The sequence below is a fragment of the Pithys albifrons genome, chromosome 11 (genome assembly GCF_047495875.1).
Source record: "Pithys albifrons albifrons isolate INPA30051 chromosome 11, PitAlb_v1, whole genome shotgun sequence".
In the NCBI taxonomy this organism is placed as follows: Eukaryota; Metazoa; Chordata; class Aves; order Passeriformes; family Thamnophilidae; genus Pithys; species Pithys albifrons.
The window spans coordinates 26,685,203-26,707,939 of NC_092468.1; the positions used below are offsets into that span (position 1 = coordinate 26,685,203).

General features: G+C 44.0%; 1 protein-coding gene across 2 annotated transcripts; it reads right to left on the reverse strand.

Annotated features, from left to right (window-relative positions):
• Positions 1-1,207: 1,207 nt before the first annotated feature.
• On the reverse strand, positions 1,208-22,737 carry RNF13 (ring finger protein 13). Of its 2 annotated transcripts, none has more exons than XM_071566814.1 (10): positions 22,641-22,737; positions 18,538-18,665; positions 15,669-15,749; positions 12,961-13,086; positions 12,522-12,609; positions 10,645-10,735; positions 10,048-10,153; positions 7,773-7,866; positions 4,211-4,291; positions 1,208-2,671 (listed from the first exon to the last, which is right to left on the reverse strand). In XM_071566814.1, the coding sequence occupies exons 2-10, from the start codon at positions 18,649-18,651 to the stop codon at positions 2,307-2,309; spliced, it is 1,146 nt and encodes a 381-aa protein (XP_071422915.1). In that variant the 5' UTR covers positions 18,652-18,665; positions 22,641-22,737; the 3' UTR covers positions 1,208-2,306. The 2 variants fall into 2 exon arrangements, with proteins under 2 accessions (XP_071422915.1, XP_071422916.1); XM_071566815.1 differs by lacking the exon at positions 22,641-22,737 and adding an exon at positions 21,594-21,718.

The window sequence follows — 22,737 nt, forward strand, 5'->3', positions numbered from 1 at the left end:
GCGGGTCCATCCCCCAAGCTGCCTCTGTGGTAAGGGCAGTGGCAGGAATTGACTGTAGCACACCTTAGAGGCAGGAGCAGCCCCTGGCCCCACACACCAGGTCTGTGTCACCACATTCCTTAGTTTGACATTGTTCCTTTCTGACCAATTCCCCTCACCCAAGCAGGTGTCTGTATGTCACCCGTACACTTCTGCTTGCTAAGAATTCAGTGTTGCTTGAATTACTTTTTCAAAAGCATTTGTTGTTGAATTTCCACAGCAGAATGGTGTCTGTGCATCTCACTGCAGCCAATACCACAACCAGGGTTACCCAGAGCATATTAGAGCTCACATCAGTTCGTGGCTGGGGAACTCTCCAGGATTTGGGGTGCCTGAAATACTCTATTAAACATATGCACTCATAGCAACATCAAGGACCTATTTTAAGAAGCATCTTTCATCTTGGTAATTACATTTTCAGGAATCATTTTCCCATTTGGACTCACCTAGACACCTGCATGCTGAAGGGGAAAGTTACCTGGTGAAAATACACCACGGCAGTGACTGTCCTTGCCCCCCAGCTGCGGGCAGCAGTGGTTTGGAGATGAATCATCCTTTCATTATTATCCCTTTACTGTGCCTCTTTGTGCAAAATAAACTTTCCCTGCTCTCAGCCAGGCCCAGAGGACAGATCTGCTCCGCAGGATGGCAGGATGGGTGGCTGTCAGGATGGGTGGCTGTCAGGATGGGTGGCTGTCAGGATGGGTGGCTGTCAGGATGGGTGGCTGTCAGGATGGGTGGCTGTCAGGATGGGTGGCTGTCAGGATGGGTGGCTGTCAGGAGTGACAGGTCAGAAATCACACCTGGGATCCCTTTCCCTGCCTGGCCGCGGTTCCGGCACTGGGGCTGTGGCTCCACAGGCACTGCCAGGGGGCAGGAATTGTCCAGAGCACCCTGGCCTGCCTTCCTGCTCCCCCTGCCACACCATGGCCAGGCCGGCCCAAACTTCTCCTCGAGGCAGGAGTGAACAAAAAGGTGGTTTTCTACCTAATTCAGACCCCCTGCACGTTAACACTGGTCAGTGCAGCTCCTTGTACTGGGATGCACAGCCTGGTGCCAGGGAATGCCTGCTCAGGGATCCCAACAGTTACATCTTTGCATCTTCAAAAGCACTTAAACCTCAGTGGTAAATGTAGGAGAGCACACAAAAAATCATGTCATGCCAAAGTTCAGTAAATTCCTTTTGATATTTAAAGTGGAAAACATGTTTATTAACATTCTTTCAAGCTTTCCTTAGTCAAGGCCATATAAAAAAAATCGTATGGTTTTGCTTTCTACATAGTTACAGAGGTATTATATAGAATTTACCTTTTCTGTGATACACTGGTAAGTACTGAGTTCTGTGAGACAGGTGTAAGCACTTGTTTTCCAATCAGGTATTTGAAAGGAACAATTCTTTATATACACAGTTTAGCAGACTAATGCAGCATAGAACACTCTTAGTAAGAGGTATATGAGCCAAGGATCAATAGAATACTTACCTAAAGTTCTTTTTCTGTGTGAAACAAAATCTCTGTCTTGGTCATTCCCCAACTCCCATATCCTCACTGGAAACCAGACAACAAAGGAGTAGCAACGAGGGGTACTTAATGTGTTTATGGTGGACCTGACCTTGTGATTTGCTCAAAACTAAACATATATTCTAAGTTTCCTTATCCTGGGAATTGCTCAACTGAATTTCTTCAACTCAGCTACTGTGGCAAACTCCAAAGGATTATTTGGAATCACTGCTTTGAGATAAAAGTGGAATTTCTTCTGCTTTGTTTTGATACACCAGCACACAGAATATTGATCTGTTCTACATTTTCCTTTCAGTAGTGGTGACAGTTCTTAGGAAAACTCTACACAAACATGCAAATACAGGTTTTGTTGGGCCTAAGGGGTAACACATACCTACAATGTAATAAATATTGCTTTCAGAATGACCCAGTTGTAGTTACAAAATGCAAATAAAAGTACTTCCAGAGAAATCCCATTTCAACAAAAGACATTTAGAGTCTGTGTGATATTTCTACTGATATAAACGATTAACATTATTCATTAGCATTGTGAAGTCCAGTTTAACTGTTGGCTTGGAGAAGACAGAACATGTGACTGAATACCTGAATCAAAAATAAATCTATGATTTAACCCGAGTACTACTACATGAACTGCTGCTCCTATCAAAGAAACCAAATGGATTACAGATTAAAAGAGATTCCCTACACAAAGGTTTGTAAATAGCCTTAAGAACCCTTTTGTTCATACACTATTGGTCATTAGTAGTCTCAGACAGTGTTTGCCACTCTGTACTCCCTGTCCTCGCTGGGCTGCAGCTGAACCACTACACTTTCTTCGTTCATGCCATTCTCTGCATCACTGCTATCAGTACTGTCGTTGTCACCCTCCTCGTACTCCGAGGACTCGGCCGTGTTGTGCTGGGCGTGGGACTCGGCCAGCGCCCCGAAGGTCTGAGAGCTGCCCGAGGCCAGCGGCCGCAGCAGGGGCGTGTGCTCAGACACCTCATTCTCCTCCTGGCTGCTGTCTGTCTCCGAGTCAGAGTCCCCCTGCGAAGGGACCACCTTCTGTTTGCACACAGGACAGGTTTTTTTTGTTTTTGTCAGCCATGGGTCCACACACTTGCAGTGGTAAGCTGTTAAAAAACAAAATACAAGGGCATCCTTACCCAAGTGAAAAGGACAGGGAAACCTGCTAAACTGTGCTTCTGTTCAGGAACACAAGAGAATTAATTTTAGAATGTAACACACAGAATTTTAGTCCCAAGTTTGCTGGCACATGGCCTGTACAAAACACCTGCTGGATTAGGATCTCAGCCACATGGGTATATGAGAGCAGTCCTGCAACAGGCCACATTTAACAAGATAAACTTTAAAGCTTCCTGAGGAATTCTACCTGCTTTGCAGTGGGCATCTCACCATCATCATCCTCACAATGCCTCTAACCTCCACACCAACCTGTATCAAAGTACCTTATTATTAAATACAATTACTGCATGATTTTGTGGATTTTAAATTGGACTGCAGTTGGTACGGTAACTAGACTGACTTCAAAAAAAATGTATTTAAGTGTCTGACTTATGGTATTAAAAACCCAGCCCTGCTTAGTAACAGAGACTTCTGCCTGGCAGAGAGCTGGTATGTCCACAGGCCAACACACTGTTTAGCACCTGGCTAAGCATGGCTGGCAGCGTGTTCTCCACAAGAACTCGGGGTGCTGGTCAGTGGTGTCCAAATTTAGGCACCTCTGCAGGCCCCCGCTGGGGGAGATGCTGTGGGCCTGTTCTTTCTCTTCTGAGAACTCCTGGTTTGTCAGCCTGGTTGGAATTTGGTTTTACGACTGAGGATCTACAAAACTCCTGTCCCTGGCTGTGCATGGCAGGTGTAGCATCAGCTGCCCTGCCAACAGTCTCTCAGTGCTGTGGCTGCTGCCACCGGGCCTGCTCAGAGCAGGGCAGTGAGAAACAGCTGGATAGAACTGTACCCAGCCAAAGTAGCTGCAATGCAGTTAATGGCCTGAGAGGCAGAGAGAAGGTCCCAAGCCAGGAAGGGTGAATCCCATCTTTCTTGACAGCTTTATCAAAAATACATTTAAATCTGGAGATGCTCTTGAGCCCAGGCCCCTTTCAGACATAAGCACTTAAAATGCTTCCTTATACTTAAAGGCAGTGAAGAGCAACCTTGTCTTGTGGATAGACATGTACCTGAGTGCTAAAAACACCTTTGTAGTGGGCTGGATTTGAGAAAGACTCACAGGGAAAATACGCCACTAACACTCAATTCCAGGTGCAGTCAGGCTGTGTGTCTGCATGGACACAGGCTCCAGGACAGCCCCATTCTTCCAGCTCACCAAGAGCTCAAGTAGGCTTTATGGTTTCTTTCTCTTGGGGAAAGGAAAAGCTTTTTTAAAAAATTTCAGTGTAGGATACAGATATTTAAGGGACAGTGTCTGCCCAGGTTTTCCTTCATGTGTACACCCAAACTAAAATACAAAGTGGAAATGTTTGCTTTTGGCTTTTAAAAGGAGAAAGCAACCTTTCTCTTCCCACTTTGTACACACATTCCTGCACATGAGCAAAAAGAAATTTTATAAATCACTAAACATATTCACTGAGGGTTCTGTGTCTACAGAGCTGTTTTAATCCAAATACAAAACCTAAAATACAGCTGCTTACCATGAGAACAGGGAAGGATCCTGAGCTTGTCTCCATCCTCATATTCATCCAGACAGATGGCACACACATCATACTCATCTCCTGCAGCACAAAAGTGAGAATCAGCTTGACTTCCAAGGACTGGCAGCAGCCCCTCCTGACACATCAAGGCTCTCCTGGCTGTCGAGTCAGTGCCCTCCCCTGCCCAGGCTGGGCAGCTCCTGCCACCTGCAGAGCTCCTGCTGCACTGTCACCTCTTTGGGACTACAGCTCATCCACTTTAGGTTAGTAAGAGTGTTTTAAACTGTGTGAACTGCTATCTCTATAATACTTTTTCATGCTCTTTGAAAGTAAAAGGATTTAAAATATAGGATCCACTTTACTATACAGGTATTTAATTATTGACAAAACTTAAGACAGAAAAATAGTAACAAATAAAACTGGGTAAAAAATAAGCATCCTAATCAGGAATGACAGTGTGGTCCCAGGAGAAGGTCAGTGTTTTGTAACTCGGACCTCACAAATGGGACACACAGCACTGACAGTACTGGCACAGCACACACTGCTGTGCCACGGTACGTGACCAAGTAGAGACACTTCTTAGAAGGCACTGCATCCCCATTTCATTTTTGGTAAAGACTTCACAACACAGTCCTTCTCTCAGTTCCCAAGGCTCCTTCCCCTTTTCCTGAAGACAGTGGCCTCCACAGCTGCTCCTGTCCTGTGGTGGCTTCAGCCCAGCCACGCCATCCGTGGGATGGGGAAAGGGGTCAGAAAGGGAAAAGTCAGAAAACCCTTGAGAAAAAGACAGTAAAGCAACAGCTGCACACACAAGCAAAGAAAAAAAAATAATTCACTACCTCCCATCAAAGCTTCAAGACCAAACTGCAGCAAGGAAAACAATGCAGTGTCCATGGTTTGGTTCCTAAACCCTTTCCCTCAACACACATGGATTCAGACACCTCTCTCCAGGTCAGACAAAGTCCTGAACTGTCTGGCACCTTCCTTACCTCTCTGCAACCAGGACTCTCTTCTGGGAAGTCCATATGAGCTCCACGGAAGAGAAGGAGAGTGCCCTTTTCAGAGGGGCTCATAACAAGATTAGGGGACTTCATGAGTGATAAGATACATAAATAATGAGCAAACAGGATCAAACCCAGCAAGGTCACAGGGAAGGGATGCAATGCCTTTGCAAAGTGATTTCTAGAAACCACAGCACCAGCTTTCCCTGAAAACCCTTTCACAGCACAGTGATCCACAATACAAAAAGCAGCAGAAGAAAGGCACAAAACAGTGTTTCAGCTTTAGTATCTTACTGATGCTTCAATCTGTTTCAATGCAAACACATCTTTAAGGATATGCTGAAGATAAATGAAAATCCAGCATTCTTGTACTATAAAAATCAATTACAGTCCACAGGAACTACTTTCACCTATCCTTCCAAAGCAAAAGGTAAGACTGTTTGGATATGTCATCAAGAAGACTGAAATTCCATAGCTATGCCTTGAGAAATCCCATCTTTCACAGAAAGGTGTGAAGAAAACTGGTTTTATTATAATTGCTAAAGGTAACATGCTACAAGTACTGGGTCACACTGTCCTTTTACAGAAAGGATTTAAAGAAAATAGTCCCAGGGATTAACTTCACAGCAGCAGAACTGAAGTGAACCTTTGCTTAAAGGAACTGAGGATGCAGCTGCAGCATTAAGCTCTTTGTGGTGTTCCCATAAGGCACAGACACAGAGCACACCTGGGTACTCTCCCCCAGGTCTGCTTTACAGCACCAAACCCAGCACTGAGACTCTCTCATGTGCTGGCTCCTTAGCCATGTAGTTCTGAGACACCACAGACACACAACTAACTCAAAAGGACTTGAACTGACCTTCTTAAAGCAACTTGTTCCTTGCAAACTTCTCTTTAAAGTACAACATAATTTACTTTGCGTTTTTATTCTAATTAGATTTCAGAGGCAATCAACATGAAAAACCAAAATTACCATTTGTTTTATTGGCTTAAGATAATTTTACAGAGTTCATTTCAAATCCATAGCAATGGGCCACTAGAGAAAGGCTCTGCCAGCCCTGCAGATGAAAACACTTCTTTTCTATGAAGCTGATTAACACTACACAAATACTGTCTCCTCTCAAACTGAACATCTACTCTGCACAAAGAGTCAGCACTGCAGGCTGGCTCTATTAAGGGCAAAGTCCTCCCCTTGAACCCAGGCACACCCTCTGACCTGGACCTTCTGCCTCAGCAAATACATTCCCCATTGACACATGCCAGGTAGTAATCACTCAGTTTAACTGCTTTTTCCACCTTTTCTTCTCACACTTTGCAATAGCTTGTGTGAATGAACTATTGCTGGTAAAATGGTAACACTTTTGAAAACAAAATGAAGAAGAGAAGTAGCAGATTTTTCCCTACTTTTAAAGAGTAGACTACAACAGAGAGGGCCTTAAGGCAGCTTTTCTATTTCACTGAATGAAGTCGCAGCTTAATTTTTCAACTTTGTCTTTAGATCTTGCATAAATTTATTCCCTACAGAGAATCACAACAGCAAGCATTTTGGCATTAAATTTGAATTGCTCCTGCCCTCACAGAAGTGTTGTGATTAAATAAAAGCAGTATTCCTCCAGAAAGGCCCACAAGATACTTTTGTTTCTACACTCTGCAATGTCAGGCAACTTACATGCCACTAATATTTACCAGTTTCCAGACAAATAATTACAGGATCATAGAATAGTTTGAGTTGGAAAGTCATCTGTTCAGCTGCACTGCAATGAGCAGGCTCACCTTCCACCAGGTCAGGTTGCTCAGAGCCCCCTTCAACCTGGCCTTGAACGTTTCAGGGACAGGGCAATCACAACCTCTCTGGGCAACCTGTGCCAGGTCCTCACTGCCCTCATGGTGAAAAATGTCTTCCTAATGCCTCATCTGAACCCACCCTCTTTTAGTGTAAAACCACTGCACCTTGTCCTGTTGCAACAGGCCCTCTAAAAACTTTGTCCCCACCTTTGTTACCGGCCCCTTCAGGCCCTGCCAGGGGCTCTCAGGTGTCCCTGGAGCCTTCTCTTCTCCAGGTGGCCCCCCCAGCTCTCCCGGCCTGGCTCCAGCCCAGAGGGACTCCAGCCCTGGGACATCTCCATGGCCTCCTCTGGATCTGCTCCAGCAGCTCCACATCTGTCCTGTGCTGAGGATTCCACAGCTGGACGCAGTGCTGCTGGTGGGAGTTCCAAAGAAAGGAAATACTGGACCACAGTGACTGACTGCTGTGGTCACTGGCAGTGGGAGCCCAACAAGAAACTTTCAGGGAATTTCTCTACTGATTTTGCAGTATATTAAGCAACATGTTAATGTTCACCCACAGCCTGCTCTGCTCCCATTAAGAAAATGTGAGAAGTCCTCTATTGCAGTGAGAACAGGGTCAAGCCAAACTATTTGTGTGCTTTCACTCCAAACTACTTTGATTTCAAATGTACTCAAAATCACCTCTAACACTTACAACAGCCCCTCCATTTAAAGGACTTTTGGCGTTAAAATCAATAGAGTTTGATTAGTTATACAAAGAATGATCCACTTGCCTTTCTTAAACTTATGTACAGGAAGTTTCTTAAGCTGATCCTTCCTAAGCCGATTCCTCCTTGCTCTGTGTCTGTCCTGCACAAATTTTGTGATCTGGAAACAGATGTAAGACAACATGGGCAGTAAGTCAAAACAGAAGAACAATCAAAGTTTTGATTTACAAAGCTTTGCTGTGAGTTGGTCAAAAGGGAACTCCAGACTGCCTGAACTCAGGCATGAAGACAAACAAGCCTAAAGGACGTTCTCCATGACCACGACACTTGGAACTGAGGAGTCACGAGATGTTTTTGGAGAGGCAAGAAAAAGAATAGGTTATGTCCATAGCACATAAAATAATGGCTATTGCTGCAATCCTCTGTTCAGGTCTGTGAGAAGCAGGAAGGACACTGCACAGCAAAACACAATTCAGTAAGTTTGACTGGTGTTCTTTACAGATTTAGATAATTATAGCTGTTTTAGAAGATTATTCCCACATTCATCCAAGTGGTTTCATACCATCTACAGTAGCAGTTTGGGGAGGAGTAAAGGGGATACTCAAAGCCATTGCTACACATTACACTATGCCATACTAAGATAGCTAAATAAATAAAATGGCTTAGTATTATTATTTACTCATCTAAATAACCATACCAAAGATTCTATTTCCATTTTCTTAGTAGTCCCTAATGCTATTTCTTTTTGATTTTGAATTCCAGCATCTGTGATCCATGACATCCTGAATCAAAGCACACGTACTAACAAGTCCTTTGGCATTTGCAGAGGTATCCTACATCAACCCACACTGTGGGTAGGTAAACATAGAGAATATTAATGTTATAAACAGCATTAATATCTCTCATTTCAGGAATCCCTGAAAAGCACTGGTATACTTCACAACATACTATTTCTTATAAGTATGAATGTATGTATATTACAGCCAATTCTTATTAAGAACATTTGAAAGAGTAACCAGTTTTGGCATAAATAAAATTTGCATCTTTTTAAAGGACATTTGAACCTAAACTGTTCATTCAGATTCTTTTACCCCAGCTAAACAATGAGTTGTATGCACAAACTGCACTTTTCCCTCTGTAATTCAGATCCTTAGTAACAATCAGAGTTTCACAAATCATTTCCAAGTTAAAAACAAGATTATCCCAAAGAAGCAGGGCCAGAATAGAGATGAATGAGGACCAAATCCAAGCTGCAACCTCCCTGGGATCAAGTTCACTGCACCAATTAATTGTCCAGCACTCTCATCTATCCAGACCTCTGTTAAGGCCTCTCTGCACACAAGGCCCTCAGTGTCCTTTGCAAACCCACTTGGTGTGTGCTCAGCTCCAGTGCCTGAGCCAAGAGCAGCCGAGAGGCTGAGGGGCACCACTGACACACAGGCCCTCCCAGGCAGGTGTCACCCCTTCCCTGCAGCTCCCTGAGCCAGGCCCTGCTGACACCCCTCCTGCTGTGCACACAGGAGCTTGAAGGGAGACCTTCTGTCCACAAGGATACTGTAAAAGACAGTATCAAAAACTCTGCTAAAAAAACAATCATCCCTAAGTGATCATTCTGGGCTTTTTTCAAAGAGCTGCTGCAACTGTGATTGGGCCAAACATGTCCAGGATTGTCAGTGAAACAACTTGCAGCACAAAAAATGCTAACGCAGAAAGAAATATTTTAAGAAAGTGTTTGTAGAACAGTTGATGCATTATTTGACTTTTATTAAAAGGTAAAATAAATTGGGTAGAGATTCCAAAAAGTGGGATACTACGTGTTGTGAAATAATATTCAGCTATGCTATCTTACCTTTCCAAGGAGTGATGTCCCAACTGAGACCCTCTTCAGGCAGCTCATGTGCTGGGAGATGTGTGCTCTGTGCTGGCACCTGCAGCACAAACCACTGAGCCTGGCACCACACAACAGTGGGACTAATGATTTCTAAGTCTGGTAAGGTGGGTGGGACATGCTCTTGGTTTACAAGAGCACAAGGACAGGTCACTCTGTACAGCGCCAAAAAAAGAAGGGCTCATGCAGTAGAAAGAGGCAATGAGAACGACTCCCTGTGAGTAGTTACAGGGCAGGAGAACATCTGAAAGGCTTCTGATATCCCCGAGACAAAACTCTGCACCTATTTATTTTCTTGGGAAAGTAAAGGATCACAGGTAAGCATGGCACAGGTATGTGCAGGACACTCAGCTTTCACTGCTCCCTCACTGTATCCCTTCCTTTAACCTCCAGATGTGACACCTCCCTAACCATTTGTTTGAACAAAAAACATTATTAAAAGAAGAAACTTACCATAAATATGACGATGAGAATAAGACAGATCCCTACTATTATTAGGAAAGGGATTAAGTAGTACTCCAGAGGAAGACTGAACTCTGGGATTAGCACAACATGGCCACTGTGGGGAGGAAGAGACAACACTTTCTACATTAGTGAGAATTTAACGAGCAATGAGATAAATAAATATGATTTTAAAAAAATTTAAAAAGGCTGTCACTAGACACGCTACAGGCATCCCACTCATGCACAACAACATAGAAAATTCAGCCAATACCCACACAATGTAAAGACAAATAAGAGGACAGAAGAGTGTTTTTCAGGATATTTTTGTAATTGAAACCACTTACTGACCTCAACCATAAATTAGAGCAACCAGGAAAATCACCTCCTAACTGCTTGGACAGCAGAATGAAAAAAATATAACATGATATCAAAAGATACAGTGAAATTATTCTTATTTACTAAAACATTGTGGGTTGCTCTCAGGCACAAGATTTTACCTAAAATACCTACAGCCTCTGTTATCACAACATCCTATTTTAACCATGAATATTTAACAGAGGCAATGACCCAATGCAAGGAATAACAGCTGCACGTGAGGTAACCTACCCCTTTTCATAAGTAAATTCTTCCTTAAGAGAATTAGCTGATGTCTCGCCAATAAAGACAGAAGGAATGTCAATCTTCTTTAAAACTTCAACTGTATACAAAAAAGCAGGAAAATATTATTTTGTGGACACTCTATGGGAAGTCTTGAGACATAAGACTTCAACATTATGCGACTATCACGTGAGGAAGATACAGTGACAGACAAATACACATGCATGCTACAGCTTTACATCACATAAGTGCTATTATTTTTCCTACACAATTACTAAGGACATTATGTCAGGTATAAAAATCAAAATTCCTCATGGAATAATTAAAGGGAGCAGAAACCCGAAATATTTTGATAAGAGAGTCATCATTAGTGTAAGTTTGACCACAACACCCTTCGTTACTCAGAGAATTGATAGCAGTCACACAGCTCCACTGATTTCCAGGATTTCTGGCAACTTATATGATTTTGTGATTCTGCTTCTGCCAGTTTTAATTAATCTGTCTTCCCTCCTTTTCACCCTAAACATAAACAAACATACTAGAAACAACTGTGGCCAGATGAGGTCAAAAAGAAAAAAATTAACAAGTCCCACATCTTTATTTCAATCTCAAGAAACTGGGTGAACTGTCTTCTGCTCTCTGCTTAGCAGTGAAGGCAATAATAAATGAAAAATTACTGAAAGAGAAATCTCATACTCTAGAAAACCCTCTTCTCAGCTTTACCTTGTTGATTTGATCCCTGCTGCTTCACATTTAAGGCTCAAGGTAACCTGAGATTAGTCCACACCTAAGGAGTCAGAATCCCCAAGGCAAAAGCACATGTGGCTGAATGTCACCTCACACTGCCAGGTCTGTGTTTGGTGTGGACTTGTCCTACATTTTGATTTCTCAGTTAAACTAAGATTCACAGGGGTTGAGAAGTCATTAAATCCACTTCCATGTAAAAGCCTGGACTACTCAGCTCCCATTCAGTTCGTGAGTTCATTCCCAGTGTACTCAGTGGCATTTCCACTGGGAAAGAATTTATTTTCCTCTTCTTTATGTTCTTGCTCCATATTGAGCAAGTTCAAAAACTGGACAAAATAAAGAAATATCACAGAGAAAGTTGTAACAGCCCCACAGACAAAACCCACACACCATAAACCAAACAGCATTTTTACTGGATTACAGGATGTTCTGAACATACTCACTCCAAGAAGGTTAAAACTGAAACCGCTACCATGAGAATCAAACAGCAAGTTGTGCACTGGTCTCTAAACATTCCTTTTCTAACTGAAAAACTGAAAACAAGTACATGTGACACGATTCCTATGAAACAGGAATCTCTTTGTCCAGAGGGAAAATGTACCCAACAACCAAAAGGAATCACCAACAATCACACTTTGACTTGATGATCTCCAGGGTCTTTTCCAACCTAAATGGTTCTGTGATTATAAAGACTAAAACGTTGTATTTTAAAGTTTGATTTCCTTCCAAATGTGCTTTTTCTACTTTCTGCTTTTCCCATATTTCTACTTAATTAATATCAGCTTCTTCCACGTCAGTCATATAATCTCAAATTTAACCATTTAACCCAGAACATTTGAGCTAAAATTAGGAAGAAAACCAAAAGAAATGCTCAGAGAAGGTAAAAGTCAATGTCACCAGTAACACACAAGTACACCTATATGTTCTTATAAAAATATCTTGCATTTTTAAATGTTTAAAGCAGAAGGATTTCTGGTTAGGGTGGGGGGGATTGTTTTTCTTTTTTGTTTTTTTTTCTTCAGTTTATTCGTGCTGGTGGTTTTATTATTGGGGTTTTGAGGTGGTTTTGGTGGTGGTGCTGCTGCCAGTGGGTGAGAAGGTTTTTCAAACAGGAGAGAAGAAGTGATACCTGTACTTACTGTCGTTGGATCCCATGCTTATGAGGTCATCAGAATCCACATTGTGAACTATGGCTGCCTTGTATCCAGCTCTCTGGGCATTTAAAACCTGTAAGCCACACAAAATACTTACTGCAAAGACTCCTGCTTCTCACCACAGCAACCTGGCTGTGCTCTGAGACAAGGTGCACTTTTGGGAAGTTATTAATACGTGCACAACGTCATTTACACTCATAAAACAAGTGTCTCCTTTCAAAGTAAAATCATCTAATTATTCTTATACTCATGCCCCTATGTCAGACTTGATATCTCTGCTTATCTGCCTGAAGACAAATTCTCCCTCCCCTTCACATCAGTATCCACCCTACTGTCAGCTATAGATATTTTTCTGAAGCACCAATAAATTCTTTAAAGAGAGGGGGGAAAATAAATAATAATAAAAATGATTTAAAAATCTTACCTTGACATCGAAGTTGCACTCCAGCCTTCGGATTAACACAATAAAAGCACCAGAGGAGTTGTCTCTCAGTGGAGGTGGGGCTATAGGTTCACATGCATTCTCTGGTTTGGAATTTATTAGAAATCCCTAGAAAACATGAAGAGAAACAGGAGATTCATTTCTCTCTGTCTTAACAAAAGAGTTGGCAGACAAGGAAAGAAAACTGCACATTTTCATACAATAGCTAAGTAAATTCTTATTATCAGCTTAAATCCTGTATCACAGCAAGATTTCTGCTACTTCCCTATTTTGTGTCATCACAATCTTTATGTCTGTAACAATTAGAAAGCTAGAAAGAAAATACAGTTTTTCTAATCACATCATACTCAGACTTCACAGTACAATTTAACATAACATCATCATAAGACTTATGGAGACTAATCAAGAAACCAGAAGCACCAACACAAACTCAGCACTTGCCAACTAACCAGGGAGCACAAGGAAAGTGTTAAGTGTGACCCTAGCACTGACCTAGCACACGAAATACCTGGTTTGCTCTGGTAAGCAAAGACCACCCAATGTGCTGTGGGAAACTCCTGCAATATCAACTCTGAAGCAAACTCTGGACTGTTTGTAGGTGGCTGAGTCAGCGCTGACGATGTTGGAGTGGAAACGCTCCTGACCCCACTCGTCACACCTGCCAATAACTTGGCCAGCCTCTCTCCCAGGGCACACGCTCCCCTGGGCACAGGATGCCCCAGCACGAGTCCCACTCCCTGTGCTGTGACTCCAGGGCTGGTCATGCCCTCCAGCCCGAGCTGCCAGCACAGGAGGCACTGCCTGTCTGAGCTCTGGAGGGACCAGGCTGGCCCTCCTCCCTCCCTTAGAACGGGCTCACTTCCCTGGTCAGCTCTCTACACCTGGGGAGAGGCTTCCTGATTAACTAGATTAAATGTTAGTTAATTTGTAATTGGGTTGCCCTCTCTCAAGTTTCTTTACAAGAGATTGTGATTACCAAGAATCAGAGAAATACAGACTGGACACTTGGAGGAGGTTTTGCCTACCCCTCCTATGATACACTTCTCCTCAGAAAATCACCTTCTTGGGATGTGTTTGTGCTGAGCTGCACTGCCATGGAAGCTTCCAGACACTAATGCACCAGAACAGCCTTTGGCAGAGGAATATTCCTACAAGACTTGCACTAGTTTACAGCACTTCTAAAGCTAGAGCAAATTACCTACAAGGAAAGGGTAGTGGATTGCCAGAAAATAACAACATAAGTAATGTGTTTTATGCAAATAAAGATCATAACAAGTTGCACTGCTGTGGGCTCAAGAAATTACTGCTACAGTTCTAGATATATCCCTAAATTCTCAGTTTTCACTGACAGCTTTAGATAAATGAGATGTCATCACCTGTGTAGAAATAATTATACATAATAAATTATGTAATTACATATCAATGGATTAACTGTTCGTTTAAATATGTAAGTTTATATATACAGTTTATGTATCTATTACATGTAACATATACAGTATATATACTGTGTGTGTATATATGAACTGTCAGCTCAAATGTACTGTTTACATATAAACTCACTCTTTAACCATACATATATATTATTCACAAAGTTTAACCTAAGAGAGAAGCATTGTTGTTGGGAGTAATTTTATTTTTGCAATAACATCCCCTTTGGCAGAGAAGCTGCACCAGCAATCTATTCTTTGCCAAGTCTGCGGTGACAGCCACAACGTTACACAGTCTGTGACACTCAAAAGCAACAACCCCCAAAATGCTACAGGGGATTTGCTGCAAGCCAAATGCAGCTTCCTGAGGTTCCCCCATTCCTGCAGCACACACTGCTCAGGGCACGAGGCTCCACACAAACTCCAAACTGGCTGGTCCTTAATGGTGTCACACAGTCCCAACCTCCTGAAATGCAGGAACCACCAACAGAGCAGCACCGACAACACTCTTGCCTTGGCACTGCCTATTACAGAGTCTTACAGACTCTGCTCTACAACTTGCATACTAATAAAGCTTAATCACAAGCATTGAAAAAGTATACCACTTTCACCCTATGGCAACCAAATATCATAGCATTTTTTAAAGTAATTAAAATCTTAATGCAGAATAAAAAGCTTTAGTATAATATTCAGGACTACAACTTGTTATTTCTACACAGGTGATGACATCTACCTTAATTAAGACACAGCTGTCTTAACACTTAAAAAGGTTAAAATCAAAGCTCCTTATATCTATTTCTGATGTATTAAATTGGCTCACTACTTGGGTAAATCACTTAATCACCCTCTGTTTCTCAGTATAGTCAGTAAACAACTATACAGCTCTAGCATCACTTTTCCCCATGGCAACACTCCCTGGGCATGGAAATGAGGTCTGTCTGAGGACAATTGCAGAGAATTCTCGAGTTACAGGACCTCTTACAGCACTTTAGTCCCCTTTGAGATCAAAAGGGCAACACACAACCTGCCCTCACAATCCACCCTTGTACCTCCACACCAGCTCCATTTCTTGCACAGAGGTCACTCACAGCACTGCAGCATCAACAACCTGCAGAGCCAGGTTTTGGGCCATACAGGCTGCAGACAGAAGGAACAGAAAACCCTGATCTTTTTTTGTTTACAGAGGAAATGTTCAGCAGATACAGGTCTCTTGACATATATTCAGCAGATTTAAATATTGATTTATGTGTTTATTTATTTTACCTTCAAGCCTTCTGCTGGCAGTCTGTAGCCAAATCTGGCAGGTAGATCATCAAAAGTCTGGGTTCCATTTTCAAGGTTGTACTAAGACAAATAAAAAAAAAATCAGGTTTGCAACAAGACAGAAATAGTTAACAAGTGTAAACAGAAATAAACAACACTGCATTCTTTAAGATTAAAATATTTATCAGACATAGGACATCTTGTGACCAGGTCAATGACATCACAAAATTGCTTATTCCATTCACCCAGAAACACAATTTTTTCTTATCTAGCTGTCAAAACAAGTAAGTAAGTAACAGATATTTTGTTAAATTGTTTGTATGGTAAATCTTTCTTTCTTCTGTCTAAAGTTCAAATACTATCATATTTGCAGAATAGAAACTACAAACAAAAGAAGCAAATATCTGAAGATTTGGAGGTTTGGGTGTAGTTTTTACTGGATGGTGATGGTGGGTGTTTTGCCCTGAACTCACTCGTGTACAGATTGGGGGCAAAGAGTAACCTCCATAAGCCACCCCTTCCCAATTCCCTGCTATCCATTCAGGTTAGTAACTGAAAAGTATCTCTTGTTTTATAGTAACTATGAGCTTGCATTTTAAAAGAGAAGAATACTGTAAGGACTTAGATCTGTAGCAGGTTTGTTCCCCTTTCCTTGTTCATCCTCTGCAGCCCTGCCAGGCCTGACCAACTCAGAACTCACACAGAAAAACACTAACTGCAGGTGCGCTACATTTTTTCCTTTACAGTAACAAAAGTTTCCTGCAAAAGCTGTGAACTCTACAGTAACCGCCTTGAACTTGCATCAGTTCTAAGTGTTACTAAACACACAAGTGACTCAGAAACACTTGTCGATTCATTGTATCCTCCCACTGTCACACAGAACAGCCAATAAGGACCTTGTTCCCTTCAGAGGGACATTTCCCATCAGGCAGACTCAGACAGGGGAACTCAAACTACAGTTCAGAGACAAACTCTGCCACAATCTACCTGTACTCTTCCAGGGGAGCAATATTTTGAAGGAGCTTTCTTCCCACAGACTTTAACAAAACTGAGTGGAAAGAAGTAGGAGTGGAACAAAATTTCAAGGCAGCTTCCTTGTTGTGTGTAATCCATGTGCTGCACAGCCTCTCCTCCCAGCCTCCCACCTGGGCACCACCCTCAAAACATCCTTCCTGAGCATGTGCCACTGCCAGCTCCCCCTTGAATCCTCACCAAGCTCCAGCTCCAGCCAGGAGTCAGTCACAAACTACTTCTCCTTACTCCTTTTCTATAAAATAACCAATCCTGCCTCACAAGCACAGGACAGCACCTTACACATCCACGGTCCTTCATTTGAGGCTGCAGATGTGTGAGAATACAGAAGCATAAAGGCTCAAACTAGAAGGGAAGAGATGAATGACTTTCCTTAGCAAAGCCAAACCTTTGGCCAGTTTGATAACAAATGAGAAACCATTGAACTGTGAAATCTCTGGAGATTGTAAATGATCTGTACACCAGCAATTCCATGTGACACTGCAAGCACTCCCTCTCCTGAGCACCTCTTAACCATTCCACTGGCTCCTCTGAGCAGCAGTTCTAGTCCAGTTCATGTCTTCATTTCTTACTTCAGGATAGTCTCAGAATCAATCTGCAATTTCCAAGTATCCCAGAATAAAAGACACTTCATTTTTACATGGAATTATTTAGAATACTGCACACAAAAGCCTGAATAGAAAAAAATTAAACTAAACTTGCAAAATGCCCAATTTTTCTTTTTTGAGTTGGGAGGGGGTTGTTTGTTTTGCTTTAAATAACTTGTCTAAGAGAGGAAGAAGCAAGAGAGGAAGAAGCAGGAATGGAAGTCAGTTTTATGAAAAGAGGAAGCACAGACTTTGTGATAAAGGGGGAGGGGAAATCATGTTTACAGTAGAATGAGTTTAAAATTTCACAGTCAAATGGTCACATCAGTGCCATAATAAAGCAATTCTCTAACCACACTGTTCCCTTTCTCCTACAAAACCTATTGATAGAACAGTAACAGCCTGAAGATTCAAATAACACACTTCAGGATTAATCAACCCCACATTACCACAAACTTTTAAGTATTTTAACATGTGGCTTCAAGGCTTTGTCACTCTGTTCCCCCAAGTGGACATGGTTTTAACAACTCCTCTGCATCCCACTGGGACAAGCAGAGAACACAGAGCTGACAGTACACAGGTTTAATTATTTCAGTAGCTTAAGCTCTATCCTACAAAGTCAATTATAACTTCTTCCTTAAAGCTTCACGATAAATCAAATAAATAATAAATAGCACAGCAACAATTTTCACCACTGACATATGCTCATTATACTGTTTATTAGCCTGATCACTTGAAATTCTACACACCTAAAAAATTTTCCTTAACAATAGCAGATATTTTCAGCTCTTTAAAAAATTACATTTAGGTGTAATACACACAAAACCCCCTTACTGACAAGGCCTTCAGCACACACATAAATTGTCCCAGCCATAGGAAATTATTTTATTTTATTTTTTATTTATATCCAATAACCCTACAAAATGGCATCCATCACCAAAACTTCAAAGTGCTGTCTAAGTCAAATCATGGAATTGTTTTAATAGGATTATAACATGCTGCAGGACACCTGGTCAGAGTGCAGCTCTGCCAGTGGCTTAGGGAGTGAGGTGCTTTCACTGTCATGGTGCCTGAGCACACACCATCTGCAAAGTCCTTTGTATCATTCCTTTTTTTACTGAAACAGATTGTGAAGGCAATTCAATTCCCATCAACCTGCTGTAACATTTATTGTATTAACTGATACACATTAGAGTGGCTGAGAAGAAGATTCAATTTCACAGAGATTTCATCTATGTGGATATACTCACTGCTAAAATATCTGCTTCCACAGGTAAAAGATTCAGGAAAGCAAAGAACTGCACAGTCACAAGAGTGTATATCTGGGTGGCAGACAGCATCAGCATCCCTATTGACAACAGCATATTTTATTCAATACCTGCAAGAAAAAACAGAGTAAGGTACAGTGCAAATACTTTGTCACTTTATGGGACTCCCTTGGTCAGTAAAAGCTTTGCCAAACAAGTATGTAAAATGTTATTTGATGTATACTTTAGAGAAACAATGAAAGTTATATGATTATTTTAGAACAGAAGTCTCTTTTGTCAAGACATGTGACCTCCATGGGAGGGACTGCATGCACCAACCACAGGAAGCACTTCACAAAGCTCTAGGCACCACACATCAATGCCAAGGATGAACATCCAGTGTATTCATCCTCCTTAGAAACTCTTCATTTTAAACTTCCCTTCTTCCAGCCTAAATCCAAATCAGCAAAACTCCTCATGTACCTGGAGTGGGTCCATTAAAAGCATTTATTCTAAATCCACACTGCTTTTGCATGTGTGGGACCAACATGTACCAAACACAAACCAGCTGCATCAACTTCAGAGAAACTCAAGAGATGCTCCAATGGGACTCACGCTCTGGGCAGCAGCTCTGCCCTCCTGGAAAGCCTGTGCCTTTTTGAGACCTTTAAAAACAAGGACACAAGTACTCTAAAGTTTGCTTAGATGCACTTTCCAAGCTCAGGACTTTCAAAGAAAGTCAATTCTGCTTTGCTAGTAAGGGCCTGCAAATTTAGTTTCTCTCAGTCCATAAACCCATGAACAACATGGCACAAATCCACGCCCTCCGCCGAGTATCGTGTCTAATGTAGTGAGAAAAGGGGTTTCTGCAGAGCTTCCCTGTCCAACCCCCAGTGTTGCAGTCAGGGGGTTTCTGCAGAGCTTCCCTGTCCAACCCCCAGTGCTGCAGTCAGGGGGTTTCTGCAGAGCTTCCCTGTCCAACCCCCACTCCCAGTGCTGCTGTCAGGGGGTTTCTGTAGAGCTTCCCTGTCCAACTCCCAGTGCTGCAGTCAGGGGGTTTCTGCAGAGCTTCCCTGTCCAACCTCCACTCCCAGTGCTGCCCTCAGGGACTTGCCCGCCCTGCACACGGACGGGGCTGCCCAGAGACTCCTCCAGGCTCACAGTAAGAAATTACTGCCCCTTACATAGAACAGCAGCAACACCAAACAACACAAAAACATGGGATCCAACATTGCTATAACAGGTAAAATAATTCATGGACAAGTTTTAAAGGCAGACAGTATGTGCTCAATAATATAATTATCACAACATCTGGATCTCCTCTTACTTCTTTTACTGCAGGAATTAAAAGTACTTCACAAACAATTAAACTCAATTAGGTCATCCAAATTATCTGCATGATGGTTGAAAACCTCCAAATTGTATCTGCTCATAGAAATGGTTCCATATGGATTTGTTTTCCTTTGACTGTAGATATTCCATTCCGAAAATTTTCTGTTGACTTACTGTAGAAATCACAGCCAACACTAAAGCTTTCTTTTCCAGAGTCAAGAAACACCCAAGAGTTCCTCTCTTCTTGTCCTACCCTTTGTGGGCTTCTCAAGCAAAAGGAAGTCCCATGACGTGAGAGACTCAATGTTAATTAAAGCAAATAGCAGAGAGTCAGATTTGATTTAAACTAACATGAAGAGAATTAGAATTCATTATTATTATTATTTGGAGGTAATAGCTGGTATTTTCAAAACCAGTTCTCATGATTCTGACTTGGGCACTCAGACATGATGCTTTGTGCAACTCTCAGCTGGTTCACGTAACTGAAGTTACAGTCACAGGAACTGGTAGTAAGTTACACAATTAATGAATTTTTATTGCTAGTTAAGATTCACCAGCTTCTCTCATCAGCCTGCCCTAAAAAAAAGAGAATGACGATGAAATTGAAAGAATAAAACAACCATTGTTTCCAAAATACAGCCATTTTTACTATGACAGAAGCAACAAAACTCTCGAAGTTATCACAGCACTTTAACCAGCACAGTAAATTCAGCACAGACCCCAGAGGGCAGAGAAAAGCACTAAAAGAACATAAGCAAGGTTACAAAATATCAGAATTAATCGGTCCTTGCAAACCACATGCACATGCAGGGCAGTCTTCCCTGTCAAAGTTACATACAAGTTCCTCTGGGTCCAGAAACTGCTGCCTCAAGCACAAGCCAAAAGGCCTTACAATTCCTGACATTCCAAGGCTCACTCCCCTCTCAGCTGAGGGAGGCAGCTCAGGAATTAAGGGCTACACTGGAAACCACTCAAAAAAGGTCAAACCTGGCTCTGCAGGAACCTTCAGCACTTCAGCCTGATTTTCCCATGTGTACAGGTCAAGTTGCCTTCAAATGATTTGGGGCATTTCCTCCCACTCTGTATCCCAGAAGTCACAAAGAGCCCCCCCGAGGTGCTGCATCTCTGCCGAGCACTGACAGCACAGACACACGGAGAGGGACGTGGGGCCTGCTGGCCCACAGCTCTGAGCATCAGCACACCCCTGCAGGAAACACACTGAGCACACTTAAGACAGAGGTCATAAAGAAATGACATGGCTCAAGACATGGACAAGAACGTTGGGGCTTTGGCCAAATATCCACAAACCACACTGTACAAACCATACTGAGATATCTCCTTTTCAGACATTTGTATCTCAGCCAACTCAAAACGTGTTTCAGAGCAGAGGACAACACAAAGCAATCCCATGTGCATGTGGTTATGTACATGCCTCAACTCATTCAATAGAACAGCACTTTTTCCCCTACTTCTGAAAAAACCACAAACTTGTACATCTGTATTAAACAAACCTAAGTTCTATTTAAAGCCAAACGGGTCTATGATGCTTACAACAATCACAAAATCATATGAACACACAGAATCTTTATCCTGACACACTCCGCGACAACATTCCAAGTGTTTCAGTAGCCTGGACTGCCCCTTCCAAAATTCCACAAACAGAGGATGAACAAAACCTACACAGATAATACCAATCACTGTCACTCACGCCTCGCAAGCCCCCGTACCTCTGACTCTTTCCATTCTGATGCCATGACATCAGTACTGCCCCAAATCTCCACCTCAGACCTATCACAGAGCTGAACGCTGACACACACAAGGGAAGATCAGCGTTAGACCTGCAGGATGAAGGAACAACTCCTTTTAATTAATTTCAGCCTTTTCACTAGGAAATTGGCTGCCAGCCAGCCAGAGACGACGGTACTCGTTATCCCGCAATCCCCACCGGCGCCTCGGGGCACTGCCAGCCTCAGGAACGGCACGCCGGGCTGACCCGCGGAACGCCCAAGGAAGGACCGCGCCTTCACCGGGCATGGGGTGACGCTCGAGAAGCGCTCCAGCAGCCTCCGCTCCGCCGCCTCCCGCGGGACCGGGCAGCGCCGAGGCCAGGCCGGCCCTGCCCCAGCTCCGGCCCCGCCTGCACCGCGCCCGGGCCGGGCCCCGCCTCGCCACTCCCGGGGTGGATGCAAATAAGCGCTGCGCCACGAAGCGCCGGGCCCGCCAGCTCCGCGGCCGCGCAGCCCGGGCTCGGCGGCGGGGAGAGCCCCAGGGCCCCGTGGCCGTGTCGCGGCGCAAACCTGCGGCCCGGGAGGCGCGGCCCGACCGCCCCGCCCAGCCCAGCGCTCACCTGCGGGCCCGCCGCGCGGCCCAGCCCAGGCCCAGGCTCCCCGGCGGCCCCGGGGCGGCCCCGCGGTGCGGCACAGCACGGCACGGCACGGCACGGCACGGCACGGCCCAACCCAGCCCGGCCCGGCCCGGCCCGGCCCAGGGGCAGCCCCGGCCCGGCCCAGGGGCAGCCCCGCGGCCCTGCACGGCCCGGCCCAACCCAGCCCGCCACAGTCCAACCCGGCCCAGGCTCCCCGACGGCCCCGGGGCGGCCCCGCGGTGCGGCATAGCACGGCACGGCACGGCCCGCCCCGGCCCAGCCCGGCCCGGCCCGCCCCGGCCCAGGGGCAGCCCCGCGGCCCTGCACGGCCCAGCCCAACCCAGCCCAGCCCGCCACAGTCCAACCCGGCCCAGGCTCCCCGACGGCCCCGAGGCGGCCCCGCGCCCACCTGCGGCCCCGCGGCCCGGCCCGGCCTAGGCCCGCGCCATGGCGCCCTCCCTGCGCTTGGCGCCCGTGCCGGAAGTCCCGCCCGCCGCCGCGCCGCC

Bases quoted from the DNA above. Each gene is read 5' to 3' on its own strand.
- RNF13 (XM_071566814.1), bottom strand. From the start codon at position 18,651: ATGCTGTTGTCAATAGGGATGCTGATGCTGTCTGCCACCCAGATATAC. The intron at 13,087-15,668 runs GTAAAATAAATA...CATGTTTTCTAG, and splicing joins TGCCAGCAGAAGGCTTGAAG to GGATTTCTAATAAATTCCAA. The intron at 12,610-12,960 runs GTAAGATTTTTA...TGTGGCTTACAG, and splicing joins AGTGCAACTTCGATGTCAAG to GTTTTAAATGCCCAGAGAGC.